We start from the raw sequence: 17,843 nt of genomic DNA, 5'->3' as shown, positions 1-17,843 counted from the left end.
TTTTTGTAAAAAAAAAAAAAAAAAAAAAAAAAAAAAGATTTAAACACCTTCAGAAAGTTTTTGCTATAGTAGATTTTAAAGGCATAACAAGGGGTAATTAACTCATTTAATGCTTTCTTGAAGAATTTATTTGCAAGATAAATATTGAAAGGTAAATATTTAGAATGTTTAAATTCAGATTTGAAAGTTTATCCTTTTCTAGAATACTCTTTTTCCCTCTCTAAATACTTTTTTTTCCCTCTCTGGACTGTTTATAAGCTATATAAATTCTTTCTTTACAGATTGAGTGACAAGTCTATTAAGTAAAGACAGACAATGTATGGTAGTGGTTAAAAGCACTGATTTTTGGCACCAGACAGACCAGGGTTCAAATCTCAAGTTGGCCACTTCCTAGCTTAACTAACTTGCTTCCCTTTCTTCCTCCTTGAGACATTAATGTCTCCTCCCTGAGATATTAATATTCCTTAGCTCATATGATTATCATGAGAAATCAAGCCCTTAGTACCTGACACCCACAAATTCTCATAGCTGTTGACTTTTATGTTTAGAGTCCTGATTCCTTCTTTTTTAGATCAAGCTCTTTGCAATAAAGTTGGGATGAGATCCTGATTTCTTAAACAGTCTATCCTTTGAGGAAAAGGTGTATCTGCACTGTTTACCAATTTATCCCCAGCACAATGCCACTATGTAATAGGTTATTTCATATTCAAATGAAGAATCACTAGAATCGTGCCTATTATGAGTAAATGACATATTTGATTCTGGTTTGGCTAGGCTAATACTGCGGCAGTTGTGATTTAATGCTGTGACACTTACTAAATATTCAATTTAGATTTTTTTTTCTGTTGATAGATGGTTTGTTTTTATTAACCATTACGTTCATTAAGTGTAATCTACTATGAAACGATCTGTAAGTTACTAGAACTCATCTAGTTTATTAGGTAATCACAAAGTCATAGCACTTTACTTTGTCCTTCAGTTGATTTAGTATTTAGCCTTGAAATACTGTCCCTTTGGGAAACATTGCTGAAATACTTATTCTTTTGTGGGTTGGGTTTTGCTCTCTTAATGTTGGCTTTGTTAGATGTGGTCTTTCTTTCTCCCCCTTTGCTTTATCTTGTTGCCTTTACTCCAGTTGAGTAGGCAAACAAATCTAAGTAATATGTTCTGATTGGGGGAGAAAAGTACCAAAAAAAGTTCCATTTTAAACTTAACTTTCTGGCAAGCACAGGCTTTCAGTTCTCTTGTGAGATGTTCTGCAATGACTCTGGCTTGCAATTTAGCAAGGAAAGAAAGCCAGTCATTCAAAGTTTCAGAAAATCCCAATTAAACTTTTCAGCCTTGGTTCTTGGTTAGCAATGACACTTTTACCATCAGAGCATATCGTTTCCATTTTGATGTTAATGCCTACCTACCTCTGTTTTAGAACGTTGTTGTAAAAGAAATCTAGTTAGTAGCAGATAGTAGGTACCTAGAAGAGTTTATCAAAGTCGTTTTCTTTTGATATATTTTTAAAGTAAATATTTGGGTCTATATTTGTGTTTGCCTAGTCTCAGTTATTAAGTAGTTGATTTTTGTTTGTTTTAAATAGGATTATTATCTGTTTTAAACTTAAATTTAGTTTAGTGTTATATGTATAATAGGAGCTCCAGCATTTAATTGAAATTATTGTGTGCAGTTAAGGTTCTTAAATGTGAATAAAGAACTTAAAAAATGAGAAAAAAATAGCTGAAGATTCATATTCTTGCAGAAGTGTTCATGGGATGTTAGTGTCAACATGAACCACTTTGTCAGCATGTGTAGGAATGATATAGTCTAAACTTTATTTTTTTTTTTTAGACTTGGGAAGACCCAGGACACAATGACAAACATACTGGCTATTGTGGTGACAATGATCCAATTGATGTGTGTGAAATTGGAAGCAAGGTAATGAAATCTGACAGTTTTTCTTTAGTGTTGATGTGATGTTAATGAAATATACCAAAGTTCATACTTTAAAAAATATTGTGAATAAAATATATGAATTTTAGTGAAATAATGATGTCTCTGGGTGATTAAATTAAAAGCTTCCATTTCATTCTAAGCATTTGTATATTATAATCTGTACATTTAAATCTAGTCTGGGAAAAAAATGTGTATATAATGTGTGTATGACTGAACATATAAGTAGAAGAAGTGGGCATGTTCTGCATTGCTGTAGAAGACAGAAAACTAGTCAATAGTTGAAGGATAGGAAATTTCGTCTCACTACGAGTTTAAGGCAAACCTTGCCTAATGGTTTGGAGTGATCAGTGAATTGACCCAAGCCAAATAATCTCATGAGCTGGAGACTTTTTGTAGGGATTCCTCTGTCAAGTGGGTTGCTCTAAGATTCTGATAATAGTTATTTCTTTGTGACCTCTCTCAGGCTCAGAGAAAGTAGAAACAACTAAAAACTAAGTTGTCATTCCATCTTTTTGTCATAAAATTTTTAAGTCATATTGTGTGACTTGCTAACTCAGTGGCTTCTACAGAATAAAGGTAAAGGAAGTACATTAAGATATGTATTTGAAACAAATTATGGAGGTCTTATTCTTCCCCACAACCAATCATAGAGTAAAAAACTTTAATTACCCTGAACTATGTTACTGGTTTTCTGGTGACCTATAAGGAAATAGGACATATACATCCTATTTTCACCTTTAATAGGACTGATGAAGCATTTACTTGTCTAGCTTTTAAAAATGTGCTTAGAGGAACAATCTTCAGGTAAGTTTGCAGAAACTTGGCTTCTTCCTTATTTCCTCTTATCTACCAAGTAAAACTTTTCTTCCAGTGTTTCATTCTATAGTGTTGTCTTGACTGTGGTTATTGACTCTCAGGTATGTGCAAGAGGTGAAATAATCAAGGTGAAAATTCTGGGCATATTGGCTATGATTGATGAAGGAGAAACTGACTGGAAAGTCATTGCCATTAATGTGGATGATCCTGATGCAGCTAATTATAATGGTAAGAAAATGTGAAGAGTGTGAAATCTTTCTAACTAATTCGTAAGCACCACCAAACTTAACCTGTAATGATGGAATTGTAAGCCTATGCCTTCAAAGTGTTAAGGAACGGCAGAGCAAAGCATTGGACAAAGCATTGCTATTTCTACTGCTGAACTTGGGGTAAACTTTCTCCTTCATTCAGAAAAGAAAGAATCTGGTAGTTTATGTTTTTTGCTTTTCCTTCCCCAAACACTAATAATCAGTTGCTATGTTCTATTTATTTTTAAAAAATGTTGAGTATGTTTATTGTATGTAAATTGAGGTATAATTCACATACCATAAAAGTCACCTTTTTCTATTTATTTTTAAAAAATGTTGAGTATGTTTATTGTATGTAAATTGAGGTATAATTCACATTATATACCTCATATTGTATGTAAATTGAGGTATAATTCACATACCATAAAAGTCACCTTTTTAAAAAAAAATTTTTTTTAGCAGCTGGCCAGTACAGGGATCCAAACCCTTGACTTTGGTGTTATCAGCACCACGCTCTACCAAGTGACCTTACCAGCCAACCCAGAAGTCACCATTTTAGAATACAATTCAGCAGTTTTTAATACTGTATTCACTAAGTTGTACAACCATTACCACCATCTAATTCCAGAACATTTTCGTCTCCCCAAAAGGAAATCCTGTATCCATTGGCAGTCACTCTGTATCCCCCCCACTCAGTCCCTGGCAACTACTAATCTACTTTCCATCTCTATGGATTTGCCTGTTCTGAACATTTCATATAAATGGAATCATTAATAAGTGGCCTATGTGTCTGGCTTATTTCACTTAGCATAGTGTTTTCTAGGTTCAGCCACATTGTAGCATGTATCAGCACTTCATTCCCTTTTTTTGGCAGTAAAATTCAAATCACAAAATTGATCATTTTAACTACAGTGTACAATTCAGTGGCATTTAATACATTCACAAGATTGTGCAACCATCCCCATTTCTTCAGGTCACTTCCTATTCTCTCCCACTCCCAGCTCCTGCCAACCACTAATCTGCTCTTTGTCTCTATGGATCTGCCTATTCTAGATGTTTCACGTGGCTTCTTTCATTTAGCATGTTTTCTAGGTTCATCCATGTTGCAGCATGTGTCATTGTTCCCTTTTTTTTTTATGGATGAATGTTATTCCATTGTGTGGATGCACCACATTTTGTTTATCCATTCATCAGTTGATAGACATTTGGGTTGTTTTCGGCTACTATGAATAATGCTGTTATGAGCATTCCTGTACAAGTTTTTGTTTGGATATATGTTTTTAGTTCTCCTGGGTATATATCTAAGAGTGGAGTTGCTGAGTCTTACTGTAACTCTGCGTTTAACCTTTTGAGGAACTGTGAACTTTTTTCCAAAGCAGCTGTACTATTTTATGTTCTCACCAGCAGTGCATGAAGGTTCCAATTTCTCCACATCCTCACTAGCACTTACATTTATCCTTTTGATTATAGCCATCCTAGTGGGTGTGCCTTTATTGTTGAGTTATAAGCATTTTTATATAATCTGGATAGTAGGAATTTATCAAATAGGTGATTTGCCCATATTTTCTTCCATTCTGTAGATTTCATTATCTACATAGCATCCTCTGAAGTACTCAAGTTTTTCATTTTGATGAAGTTCAGTCTGTCTATTTTTTCTTTTGTTGCTTGTGCTTTTGATGTCAGATCTAAGAAACTATTGCCTAATTCAAGGTCACAAAGATTTAAACTTGTATTTCCTTACTGACTTGAGATTTTCTTGTTTTTGATATATGTGTTTACAAGTATAAATTTTCCTCTAAGCACTGCATAAATCCCTGCTATACATTTCCACATGTTGTGCTTTGATTTTTATATCAAAGTACTCTCTAATTTCCCTGTGATTTTTCTTTTTACCCATTGTTTAATTAGGAGAGTGTTTTTTAATGTCCACACATTTGTGAGTTTTCTAAGTTTCCTTCTGTTATTGTGGTCAGAGAACATATTTTCTATGATCTTAATCTTTTTAAATGTATTAAGACTTATTTTAAGAAAAAATAAATTTTTTAAAATCAACCTTATGTTTCATTCTAAGAGTTTTATAAATTTAGCTTTTACATTGAAGTCTTTGATTTATTTTGAGTTAAGTTTTGTATATGGTTTGAAATAGGGGTCCAGCCTCATTCTTTTGCGTGTGGATATCCAGTTGTCCCAGCAACATTTGTTGAAAAGTTTTTTTTTCCTGCATTGAATTGTCTTGGCATCCTTGTTGAAAATCAGTTGACCATAAATGTGTGGGCTAATGCTATAATTTGATTGTCTGAAGTCCTTTTGGTAAAAGCAATGTTTATACCTTATAACTCTGTCTAACTTATCTTGACTATTTTTGTTTATTTTTTTTATTTTTTATTATTATTATTTTTTGTCCTTTTTGAGACTGGCCGCACTGCGCTCAGCCAGTGAGCACACTGGCCATCCCTGTATAGGATCCGAACCCCGCTGCGCTCCCAGCGCCGCACTCTCCAAGTGCGCCACAGGCTCGGCCCTTGACTATTTTTATATCAACCTTGCTTTTAGTTAGATTGTGATCTAATTCGTTTATCTAGTTATTGAATTAGTCTTCTCTTGCCTGTCCCAAATGGGTTTCACTGGGCTGAAATCAAAGTGTCCCTCTGGCAGCTCTAGGAGAAAATCCATGTCCTTGCTTTTTCCAGCTTCTAGAGGCTGTCCACATTCCTTGGCAAGTTGGGCTTTTATATTGTATCGCTCCAAATTTGCTTTCCTTGTCATAGCTCCTTCTCTAACTCTGACTTTTCCGTCTCCCTCTTCCACATTATAAGGACCTTTATGATTACATTGGGCCCACCCAGATAACCCAGGACAATCTCCCAATTTTAATGTCAGCTGATTGGCAACCTTAGTTTTAGTCTGCAACCTTCATTCCCCCTTGCCATGACACATGACATATTTACAGATCCTGGGAATTAAGAGATGGACATCTTTGGGAGGACCATATTCTGCCCACCACAAGAGGGAAAACTATTCTATGTGACACTAATGGTGAATACATGATACTATGCATTTATCAAAACTCGTAGAACTTTTCAATAGCACAATAATGCCTCCACCCCAAAGATGTCTACTTCTTAACCCCTAAAACCTGTGAATATACTACCTTACATGGCCAGTGGACTTTCAGACATTAAGGTTAAGAACCTTGAGATAGGGAGGGTATCCTGTATTATCCAGGTGGGCCCAGTTCAGTCACATGAGTCCTTGAAAGCAGACCCTTTCCCAGCCACGGTCAGAGAGAGATGTGATGGTAGGAGAAGAGTCAGAGAGGTGCAAAGATGCTGGCTTTAAAAGTGTTGGGGGCGGGGGGTGGCACAAGCCAAGGAAAGGGGGCAGCTTGTAAAAGCTGGAAAAGGCAAGGAAACAGAGTCTTCCTGGAGCCTTCAGAAAGGAACACAGCGCTGCTGGCACCTTGATCTTAGGCTGATGAGACGTGGACTTCTGACCCACAGAACTGTTAGATAATAAATTTGTGTTTTCAGCCACTAAATTTGTGGTAGTTTATTGCAGCAGCAATAGATAACTAATACACACCACAAGGAGTGAATCTTAATGTATGCACATTTTAAAAAATCACTTACGAGCTCAATTCCAGGAAGGAATGCAGACCGTGACAAAAGAATCTAACTGTGTTACAAATATATGAAATAACCTTACTGAAGGGGATGGGGAGGAAAGGTGCTGACCTAAGTAACTTTAGAAATGAGTGTAGTCAGTAAAAACTAAAGGCAAAAAACTACACATAAGCATCGTACTCATTGATGAAGTTGTTTCTCAGTGAAGTACAGATTAACAATTCTGGGTTTTCAGATTATTACTGTCAGGTGATACATTTTGTGTTAATTATAAGTTCTTTGAAATTTATCAGTGTTTAAACATTTCCCAGTTTACTATGTAAACTTTCTGTACTCTTAGTGGTACTGTGATAATAGAATGCATGATAATTCTTTAAGTAGATCATAAATTGGACTGAAGCAATGTTATCTTATACAGATATAAATAAGCTGCTGCTGTTGAATGTTTCTCTTTCCACTAATACTTTTCCTGATTGACTTTTTAGCACTTTTATCTTCTATTTGCTGGCATTACGCAGAGTTTGGTCATTTAAAGTTTAGTTTGATGACACTGAGGCTAGCCATTGGGGATGGCTATACAGAAACTTTAAAAAGTTTTTTAAGGAGCACACTTTTCTGTTGGCTAGAACTAAAGCATTATGATGTAGAATGCCTGTACTATCAAGCAAAGTCTAGTCACATTTAATATGTAACCTATCAATGGATATTAAGCTGATCCATTTTTCTTGTCTTTTAGTATGTAATGGGGGTGTGATTCTCTGAAATACAGCCTGAACCTGCCTTTTTTTAGTATCTTCTACCCTCATAGAAGTTACTCATACTGCCAAACTGGTTCTTTCATTACGTCGCCCCTGGTCATTTTCCCTCTTTTATCGAATAGAAGTTAGTATGTACTGATCGTTCTCTTAGTATTTAATGTCAGAGCTGTTCTAAGACACCAGGTGATTTCTTTTTAATGTGTATGGGTCTCAACAAAATGGTTAGCTCTAACATTATCTTGAACTTTTTTTTTTTTTTTTTTGCAGCTGGCCTGGATGGGGATCCAAACCCTTGATCTTGGCGTTATAAAACCTTGAATTTTTTTGATAATTTATCCCATAGCTTTCTCATATTAAATACTTGATATTTTGGTTGAATGCATGGAAAATTATTTATGTATCTTGCAGTCTGCTTATTCTCTTTTCAGATATTAATGATGTCAAACGGCTGAAACCTGGCTACCTAGAAGCTACCGTGGACTGGTTTAGAAGGTACAAGGTTCCTGATGGAAAACCAGAAAATGAGTTTGCTTTCAATGCAGAATTTAAAGATAAGGTAATGTGTCATTCAGAACTATAACTTTAGGGGCTGGCCTGTGGCTCACTGGGGAGAGTGTGGTGCTGATAACACCAAGGCTGTGGTTCGATCCTATATATGGATGACCGGTTCGCTCACTGGCTGAGCGTGGTGCTGACAACACCAAGTCAAGGGTTAAGATCCCCTTACCGGTCATCTTTAAAAAAAAAAAAGACCTATAGCTGTAGGCCTGTTTGTATTGAGACTTTTATAATTTTAATCCTATTATTACCATCTAAAGATTGATAAAAGTCTAAAGACATAAGACAGTCTTAGTGTTTATTTGTTCATTTAAATGTTTTGTTCCATTTTTAACACAAGGAAGTGATTCAAAACAAAGTATCAAGCTTTGGGAAAATGTTTATAATAGGAAAAGCACACCTTTCTATCATTTTAATGCATGTTTCTTCAAATTGTAGGACTTTGCAGTTGATATTGTTAAAAGTACTCATGACCATTGGAAAGCATTAGTGACTAAGAAAGCAGACGGAAGAGGAATCAGTTGGTAAGTGTTAACTCTTTTCTGCATGTTTAACACCAGCTTGCACCAAAGATTTTAATAACCATTAAACTCTGTACTGTTATATTCACTTAGAAAAGAGATAACTGGTTTTGTCAGTCAGTGGAAGGTAACTATATAATAAACAACTGAACAGTATCCATAAGACACTCTCTGAACAAGCATAAACTAAAACTTTAGAGGGGACAGTGAGATCAGAGCTGTGCGAGGTGACTGGGAAAGGCTCCTAGCATCAGGGTGCTACGAACATAATGTAAAAATAAGTTTCAGTGCAAGGGCTGTCATTCTCTGGTGTAAATATGTAAGATATGTTGCAGCTAAACCAGTATCTACCATTCACACTGGATTTACTGCTACTTACAATAATAGCTGATTTTATTGAGCAGTTAATATTTGCTAAGCATGTAACAGAGATATAGGAAGACTGAACTTAACCATATTCACCCCATAATAAGTGTTGGGGATGGGACTTACACCAAAGTGTGTCTGGCCCCCAAACCCATGTTCTTAATCAATACGATATACTACTTGTTAAGTATTTAAAGATTTATAGGAGATATTTAAAGATTTATAAGATGCTCACTATCATCACTTAACTAATGTTGTTGTTGGAAATACAATGAAGTAAATAAGAGAAAGTAAATGAAGTTATTAAGAGGAAGAAGTAAGATGTAGGAATATTGGAAAGTGAGGAGCAAATTGTTGCAGATGGTATGATTGTGTGCACTGCAAACCCTAAAAAAATATAAAGAATTCAGCAAGGTGATTGATAACAACATGAGTATGTATGAATATTGATAGCTTTCTAAATAAACTATAACAGCATCTGTAATGGAGAAAAGATCCTACATAGAATGTTTTTTAAAAACACCCAGGTATAAACAATAAATCTGTAGGACCCAGAGAAGAAACTTTAAGATTCTATTGAGGAATATAAAATATATTAAATAGAAAGATATACTTTTTGTTCAAGAATAACATTCAGTTTCACCTTAAAAAATTTGCATGTGAGAATAGCCAGGAAAATTCTGAAAAAAAAAAGAAGGTAGTGGTGGTAGAGAGAAGGGTTAATTATTTTAGTAGCTCTCTATTGTTTTACTTAAAGTTTGGTATTAAAGAATAAAGTCCAATTATTGAGTTCGGTTAGAGTTTGGTAGACCTAAAGTAGAGCTGAAGATAAATGGGAATTTAGTTTATAATGAAGAAGGTATTTTGGGTCAATAGTTTGTTTTGTTTTGGTTTTTATTTATTTATTTTTTTCTTTTAAATAAGTATATTATAGTAGGCCACAGAATGCTACACTTTTTTTTTTAACCATCCTAACCTTTTTTTTTTTTTTTTAACTGAATCATAATTGATTTGATTATACATATTTTGGGGGTTCAATGTTGACATATGTTGATCAAATCAATATTACTTGCATAATATTGTTACAAATCGTACTTATTCTTTATGCCTTGTCCAATCTCCCCCCTCCCCCTCTCTCTCCCCCTTCCCACCTCTGATAACCCTAGATTTCTTCTCTCCTTCCGAAAGAGTAATGGTTACTCTGTTGATTTGTTGCCTAGATGATCTGTCCAATGCTGAGAGGTGTGCTCAGGTCCCCCAATATTGTCATTGAGCATATGCTTCTTCTGTCCCTCTGGAATGGGCTTTGTGGAGAGAGACATCCTCTTCTTTTCTTTGGTCTCTGCTGGTGGCTCTCCTTGTGTCAGTGCACTCCAGTGGCTGGTGGACCATCTGCGTGGTGGTTGTGGTGGTTTTGCCTCAGCCGTGGTTATTGTGGTGGTTGTGGTGGGCCACCCACAACCCACATGGAGGTGATGTTTTTGGCATGCTCCTTACCTACTTGCTGGTGGCTACTAGCTCCATACCTCAGGAACCCAGGCAGGCCCCACGCTGCTGGTGGTATGCCTAGTTGTGGGAGGAGGGATGGATCAATTGTTTTGGACTAACTGGCTATTTAGGAAGAAAATAAGACTAGATTTTTATCTCATACACTCCTTATACCAGAGATGCATACTGTCAACCACCATCACATTCTGGCTGTTTTGTTTTGTTTTTAAAAGATGCTGTAGGGGCCGGCCCGTGGCTCACTCGAGAGAGTGTGGTGCTGATAACACCAAGGCCATGGGTTCAGATCCCATATAGGGATGGCTGGTTAGCTCACTGCAAGAGCATGGTGCTGACAACACCAAGTCAAGTGTTAAGATCCCCTTACTGGTCATCTTTAAAAAAAAAAAAAGATGCTGTAACCATAACCAGGCAGGGGCTCATGTGTTCCCTGTAGAAAGCAGCACAGCACTGGTTTTCTTCCATCCTATTTTACAGCCCATTTTACACCCTTAGGTTAATTTGGTGCTCTCTGCTGGCATTTGAGTTTGCAACTCTTGTCTTACATTAGTATTTAATTCCAGACAGATGAAAAATTTTAATGTTAAAAAATTCTAGAAAAAGCATAGATGAATGTAGTTATTAACTTGTATTAGGGAAAGCCTTTCCAAACAGAACACAAAACTCAAAATGCATAGAAGAAAGTTTTATTTAATGGTATTATTTTTTAGGTATCAGAAGACAATTTTTCCCAGTTTCTTTTTTTTAAAAAACAACATCAGGGCCGGCCCGGTGGTGCACTGGAGAGTGCGCCGCTTGGGAGTGTGGCGGCGCTCCCACCGAGGGTTCGGATCCCATGTGGAGACCGGTTCCCGCTCACTGGCTGAGCGCGGTGTGGGCGCAACACCGAGGGTTGCGATCCCGTTGCCGGTCCCCGGTACGGGCGTGACACCGAGGGTTGCGATCCCATTACCGGTCAGTAAAAAAGACAAAAAGGAAAAAAAAAAAAAAACATCAGTTCCTTAATTTGTTAATTTGCTAAATTCCTTAATTTATAAATAGCATTTTCAAGTTGATGAGAAAAAAAGACTAACAACTCTGTAGATGATGGGGAAAAGACAGGAAGAGGCAGTTCAATTAGAAGATGTACAGTCTCATAATTTAAAATGTAATTCAGCAAGATAATGTTATACCCCATAAGATTTGCAAAACTAAAAAAAAAAATAGATGATAGCCAGGAATGCCAAGAACATTTATAATTGGTGGGAGTATAAATGGGTACAACCTTTGTGAAGGGCACCTTGCCAAATGTAGTTCAAAAATTTTAAATGCATATACTGGTATTTTTCTTTGTAGCACCACTGCTATGAATGTATCCTATACATATATTCCAAAACCTTCACCAAGGTATATGTATAAGGATTTTCAATACAGCATCATTTATAATAGCAGAAAGTTAGCAAAACCAAAATGTTATGGTTAAGTACATCCATATAGTAGAACACTATGTGGCACATTAAAAAAAATCTGTATGTATTGACATGGAATGATGTCCAAAATATATTAAGTGAGAAAAGCAAAGTCCATAGTAGTGTATTTAGTATGATCCCATTTATGCAAGGTAAATACACACACACATCCCAGCATCTATTTACCTACTTATATTTTTAATGTTTTTTTCTGGAGGGAAACACAAGAATATCAATAATGATTGCCTTTGGAGACATCCTTTTGGAGATGAGAGAAAGGCTTTCATTTTGTGACTTTCTGTGCTTTTTGAGTTTTCTAACTATATAATACTTTCAGTTTTTTTAAAATGTCAAAAATTATCTAGGCAGTTAAGATTTTTTTTCTGAGTGTGAGAAAATCCTAATGAATAAAAATAATTCTTTCAGGAATCTTTTATTCTGTGACAGGATAATGTCCTCTAAAATGAAAACATTGTTCTTCCACAAACGAGAAAAAGCAAGGAGAGTGAGTTACCCTTTTGTGTGAAAGTGTACAATCATAAGACTTAGCTTCTAAGTTAACTTCTCTATTTTGTAGTATCTTACTATTTATATGAAAATGGCCTTAATGTATGTTAAGTAGCAGATAACCCTAGGTATTTCATTTTAATAAAATATTTCTGCTTATACATGTATTATATTAATACTTCAATAATTAAAATATAGGAAAATTTAAACTACAGCTAAGCAAAAAGAAAACATATTTCCTAAAAATCACCCATAATCACACTTTTTCCAAATACCCCTATTAATATTTGGAGGATTTTTTTGCAGTTCTTTATGTAAATATATAATACTTAAAAAAATAATTAGATCATATTATTATATATATACTGTTTTATGATTTTTTTAAATTCAACACTATAAGCATTTCCCCATGTAATTAAAAGATAATATTTTTATAATATAACATTCCATCTATGTATAATATTCCATTTTGTGGATAGCCTTTTTTAATCATTTATTATTGTTGGTCATATTGATTACTTCTAATCTTTCACTATTATTAATTGTGAATGGGTTATGGTGCACATCTTTGTACATCATTGTTTTAATCTTGTTCTGGGTTCTTAGAGACAGAATTTCTCTATCAAAGCCTGTGAACTTTTTAAAGGTTTTGGATACATTTTACTGAATTATTTTTTGGAAATGATGAACTCCTTCCAGGAGTGTCTGTTTCAGATGTTTCTCTACCACTGATAAGAACTGGGATTTCTTGTTTGTTTCATTTTTCCGATTAGGAAATATATGTTTCTCATTTTTTTTTTTTTTTTTGTCTTTTGTCTTTTTCCGTGTCCGGCAACGGATCGCAACCCTCAGTGTTGCCCCCGTACCGGACCGGGGACCGGCAACGGGATTGCAACCCTCGGCGTTGCTCCCGCACCTCGCTCAGCCAGTGAGCGGGAACCGGTCTGTATGTGGGATCCGAACCCTCGGGCGGGAGCGCCGCCGCGCTTCCCAAGCGGCGCACTGTAGCAGTGCGCCACCGGGCCGGCCCATGTTTCTCATTTTAATTTGCATTCCTTAGCTATTTCAGCGAGAATTACAAAGTATTTTATCTTAGATTCTTAAATCTGAACTTGTTAAGATATTTGAATAAAACTGACTACAAGAACTGTACCTTGCCGAAATAAATAAGATGTTTAATATAGGTGAGAAAGCTTTCATTTAAACCATACTTGGATGTCATCTGATCTACCATCTTCAACTTATTTTTTAATTTTTGAGAGAATTTTTTGTGATTTTGTTATATGGTTACTTTTGTTTTATTTAATAGCATGAATACAACGCTGTCTGAGAGCCCTTTCAAGTGTGATCCTGATGCTGCCAAAGCCATTGTGGATGCTGTATGTACATTTTTCCTTTAAAAAGAAAATACGTGGTGGCTAAAATATACGGTGCTAAATGGGGAGAAGTACTTCTTGCAACAAATATTTGAGTCCCTCCTACATGCATGTTACTGTGTGGAGCCTTGAAATTAGAAACCACGAATAAGCGCAAGTAGACATTTGACTGAGGGGCGAAGCTGAGAGGTGGTCCTAGACAAGCATAAGTTGGACAGACAGCAAAGTAGTATAACTTGTAAAAAGGAAAATGATTCCAGAACGTACCGAGTAACCTAAGTGCCTATTACCTATCATAAACCATTTTTTCACAAAAGAACCAATGGGAATTTACTTGACTTGGTTATAGCAAGGAAATATAACCTTTCTTGCTAGGTTATCAAATTTTAGGTGTCACTGCCAGAATAATTTATAATACTAGAAGAGACTTCTTGGGAGGTAGTAAACCATCATCAAAGCCATAATTTTGTTTTTTGTACTGTTTTTAATGATCTGATTTGGATTAACAAAAAGACGGACCTAGATCATTCTAAATTATTTTCATTTACAATATTAAATAAGGAAAACAAAATGAGGTCTGACTTTTTACTGCCTTAATGGGGTAGTCCAGGGTAAAAGGACAACTTAATGATGAAACTGGTGTGTTTAGATTTTTCTTTATTTGTATATGAATCCTGACAAAGTTGAGATGAATAAGAAAAATTCATATCATAACTTTTCAATGAGAACATTTTGTCCTCATTTTATATATGTATGTATACATAAAGTCATTATATATGTATAAGTCAGTTTTTATTCTTTATTTCAAAAACATTTACTTTTATTAATTATTTTCCTGTGTGTTATTAAAAGTCAAGAGGCTTGAATTTATTAGCATCTCTTAGCAGCAGAGCAAACCTTGCATTGTTCCTATATAAGTTATTAGAGCCCCCAAATTGGGATAGTCTTCTTTTCAAATTCTTTTAAATTTTTGCCAGTATACTTTTTTAGCTTTTTTCCTGGGATTAGACTAATTGTAATATTTTATTTTAGTTACCACCACCATGTGAATCTGCCTGTACAATACCAACAGATGGTAAGATCTACATTCCAATAAAATAACATTAAGAATTATGTATATGGGGCTGGCCCCGTGGCTCACTCGGGAGGGTGCGGTGCTGCCTGTGCCGAGGCCGCAGGTTCGGATCCTATATAGAGATGGCTGGTGAGCTCACTGGCTGAGTGTGGTGCAGGGACCCCAAGCCAAGGGTTACGATCCCTTACTGGTCAAAAAAAAAAAGGAGTTATGTATATGTATGGGAAAATTGTGTATATATATATATATAAATTTTATTTTTAGTTGACAGATAATTGTATATATTTATAGGGCACAATGTGATGTCTTCATATATGTTTACAAAGTGGAATGATTAAATCAGGCTAATTACCAAATTCATCACTCACATACTTATTTTTTTATGGTGAAAACATTTAAAATCTTCTCTTTTAGCAATTTTGAAATATACAATGCTGTATTATTTATTATATATATATTATATATAAGCTTATTCCTCCTTAGTGAAGCATTGATCAACAACTCCCCGTTCCCTCCATCCCTACCCACCCCCTCAGCCTCTGGTAACCATCACTCTACTCTCTACTTCTATGCGTTCAGCTTTATTAGATTCCATATGTAAGTGAGATCATGCAGTATTTGTCTTCCTGTGCCTGGTTTATTTCACTTAGCATAATGTTTTCCAGGTTCATGCATTTTACATATATTATTTTAACATACCATATACATATATACATAAAGGGAGAGAAAAGAAAGGGAAGAGAAATGTTTTCAGAGTTCTGTAGTGTATGTGGGAAGAGGGATGGGCTGCTCTATACCTCCTTATCACACTGTTTTCTAAACCATGATCCACTGTGAGATGCTTCATAGACACTGTGGGAGGGACCCTGAGCCTCCTGGCTCCATATCCCCATCTGGCCACAGGCTGCTTCACCCAGAAAACTGTTCTCTCACCCTTTAGATGTTAGAATTCTCTGTAAGTTCCTTCTGGTAAGAAAAGAGTTCTGCTACTTAAAAATCTGTTGTGAAAACTCACAGTATACAAGTAGTGTTAAGAGTGAAGAAGCCCAAAAGAAAATCCTTTGATAAGTTACCTGCTTTTGCAGTAGTGAAACTTTGCATTTATCTGTGCTCGTTTTAAGATAATCCATGGTAAGATCCATTAAAGCAAGTATATTATTATTTGTTATATGTTGGGTGTAATTTTGATTCTTAACAGTGGTTCTAACCTGTTCTTTTTCTCTGAATACAGTGGATAAATGGTTCCACCATCAGAAAAACTAACGAGATCTCTCTGGAATAAAGGCTAATATTGCTGCATCCTATTCATCTGGAAGAATTGACGCAAAAGTAGTCACTTTTTAAAGCTTTTAAATTTATAGAACTCATCTAACTAAAGCAAATTCTGCTGTGACCAGTCCAGTGTATTCAAAAGTCATCCATGTAAAAGCATTTTTCATATCTGTTATCATAAGATAACTTTCAGTACATGCCTAAATATCAAAGCAGCTGTAATTTGGAAGTCATTTGTGAATAGATGTGCTTGATGAGCACATACTGGATGTATATGTTTACCATGTGTTAGAAATAAAATTATTTTGCTGAAACTTGGTTTAGGATGTTTTTATTTCAACTTGAAGCCAACAGTACCAAGCAGGCATGGGTACTTTATGGTGTTTGTTTTCTGTTGATGACATACTTCAATTTTATGGTTATTAGACAAAAACTGTTTATTTTTAGGAAATGAAATCCCTATACTTACAGTAGTCTTAATACTATGCTCTGTTACTAATTTCTGACATCACATTCTAAAGCAAAAGCTTTTTAATTTATATCATCCTAGCAGAAAGCACAACCTTGCTCACCCTTGAAGTGATATGAGGGTACTTCAAAAAGTTCATGGAAAGATTCTATTTTTCAATCTTGTTATTATCTTTCAATTCTATTTTTCCATGAATTTTTTGAAGTACCCTCATATAGTTACTTTTTTGTTTTACTTTAATCAACTAATTGGACCCTTAAGTCACTTACATTATACTCTAAGTTAACAAATAGAATAGCTTTGTGCTTAAATTCATGATGTTTGGAGCTGGACAGACCTCTGAGTCTGAATCCGGGCCCATCTTCTTACCAGTTCTGTAATCTTAGCTCAGTTACCACCTCCTCAACCTCAATTCTCTCATCTGTAAGACAGACATTATTCATGTCATGGCATGTAGTAAACATTCAGATTTTTTTAATTGAAATTTTTATTGGGAAGATTGGAGATTCACATACAGTTATAAGAAATGATACCGAGGGATTCCCTGTATACCTTGCTCAGTTTCCCCCAAAAGTAACATTTTGTAAAGCTATAGTATGATATCAGAACCAGGACATTGACTTTGATAACAATTCACTAATCTTACTTAGATTTTGCAGTCTGACTTGTAGTCATTTGTACGGTGTATTCTATACCATTTAATCACCCAAGTAGGTTCATGTATCCTACAAAATACTGAACAGTTCCAACACTACAAGGATAGGTCGGGTTGCCTTTTTATAACTACACCCATGTCTCTCCGCACCCCCATCCTTAACCCCTGGCAACCACTACTCTGTCCTCCATTTTTCTATAATTTTGTCATTCTAAGAATTATATAAACAATCACACAGTTATATGAACAGAATCATACAGGATTGGCTTTTTTTTCACTTAGCATAATTTTCATGAGTTCATTCAAGTTGTTGCAAGTACCAGTAGTTCATTCTCTTTATTCATTCCTTTTTATTGCTGAGTACTACCCCATGGTATGTATGTACCATAATTTGTTTTACCTGTTGAAGGAAATCTAGGCTGATTTCAGGTTTTGGCTATTACAAATAATGCTGCTGTGAACATTTATGTACATGTTTTTGTGTCAACATAACTTTTCATTTTTCTGGTTTAAATCTCCAGCAGTGTAATTGCTGGGTAATATGATAGATGCATGTTTAGTATTATAAGAACCTGCCAAACAATTTTCCCGAGTATCATTTTACATTTTCAACAGCAATTTATCAGTGGTTCAGTTTCTCCCGACATCCTTGCCAGCATTTGGTTTCTAACTATTTTTTATTTTAGCCATTCTGTTAGGTG

General features: G+C 35.3%; 1 protein-coding gene across 1 annotated transcript in view; it reads left to right on the top strand.

Moving 5' to 3' along the window:
• The window catches only part of PPA1 (pyrophosphatase (inorganic) 1), a 29,614-nt gene extending 13,282 nt beyond the window's left edge, over nucleotides 1-16,332 (top strand). The window contains exons 5-11 of the mRNA XM_008591925.1: nucleotides 1,840-1,926; nucleotides 2,862-2,988; nucleotides 7,818-7,945; nucleotides 8,386-8,471; nucleotides 13,605-13,674; nucleotides 14,704-14,746; nucleotides 15,978-16,332. Coding sequence (XP_008590147.1) covers nucleotides 1,840-1,926; nucleotides 2,862-2,988; nucleotides 7,818-7,945; nucleotides 8,386-8,471; nucleotides 13,605-13,674; nucleotides 14,704-14,746; nucleotides 15,978-16,009 — 573 coding nt within the window. The 3' untranslated portion in view covers nucleotides 16,010-16,332. The remainder of the gene's footprint in view (nucleotides 1-1,839; nucleotides 1,927-2,861; nucleotides 2,989-7,817; nucleotides 7,946-8,385; nucleotides 8,472-13,604; nucleotides 13,675-14,703; nucleotides 14,747-15,977) is intronic.
• The last annotated feature ends 1,511 nt before the right edge of the window (nucleotides 16,333-17,843 follow it).

This window comes from Galeopterus variegatus, unplaced genomic scaffold (assembly GCF_000696425.1).
Source record: "Galeopterus variegatus unplaced genomic scaffold, G_variegatus-3.0.2 Scaffold7409, whole genome shotgun sequence".
Lineage (NCBI taxonomy): Eukaryota > Metazoa > Chordata > Mammalia > Dermoptera > Cynocephalidae > Galeopterus > Galeopterus variegatus.
Note: the sequence above shows the minus strand (reverse complement) of the source record. Positions and strands in the feature narration are given on the sequence as shown.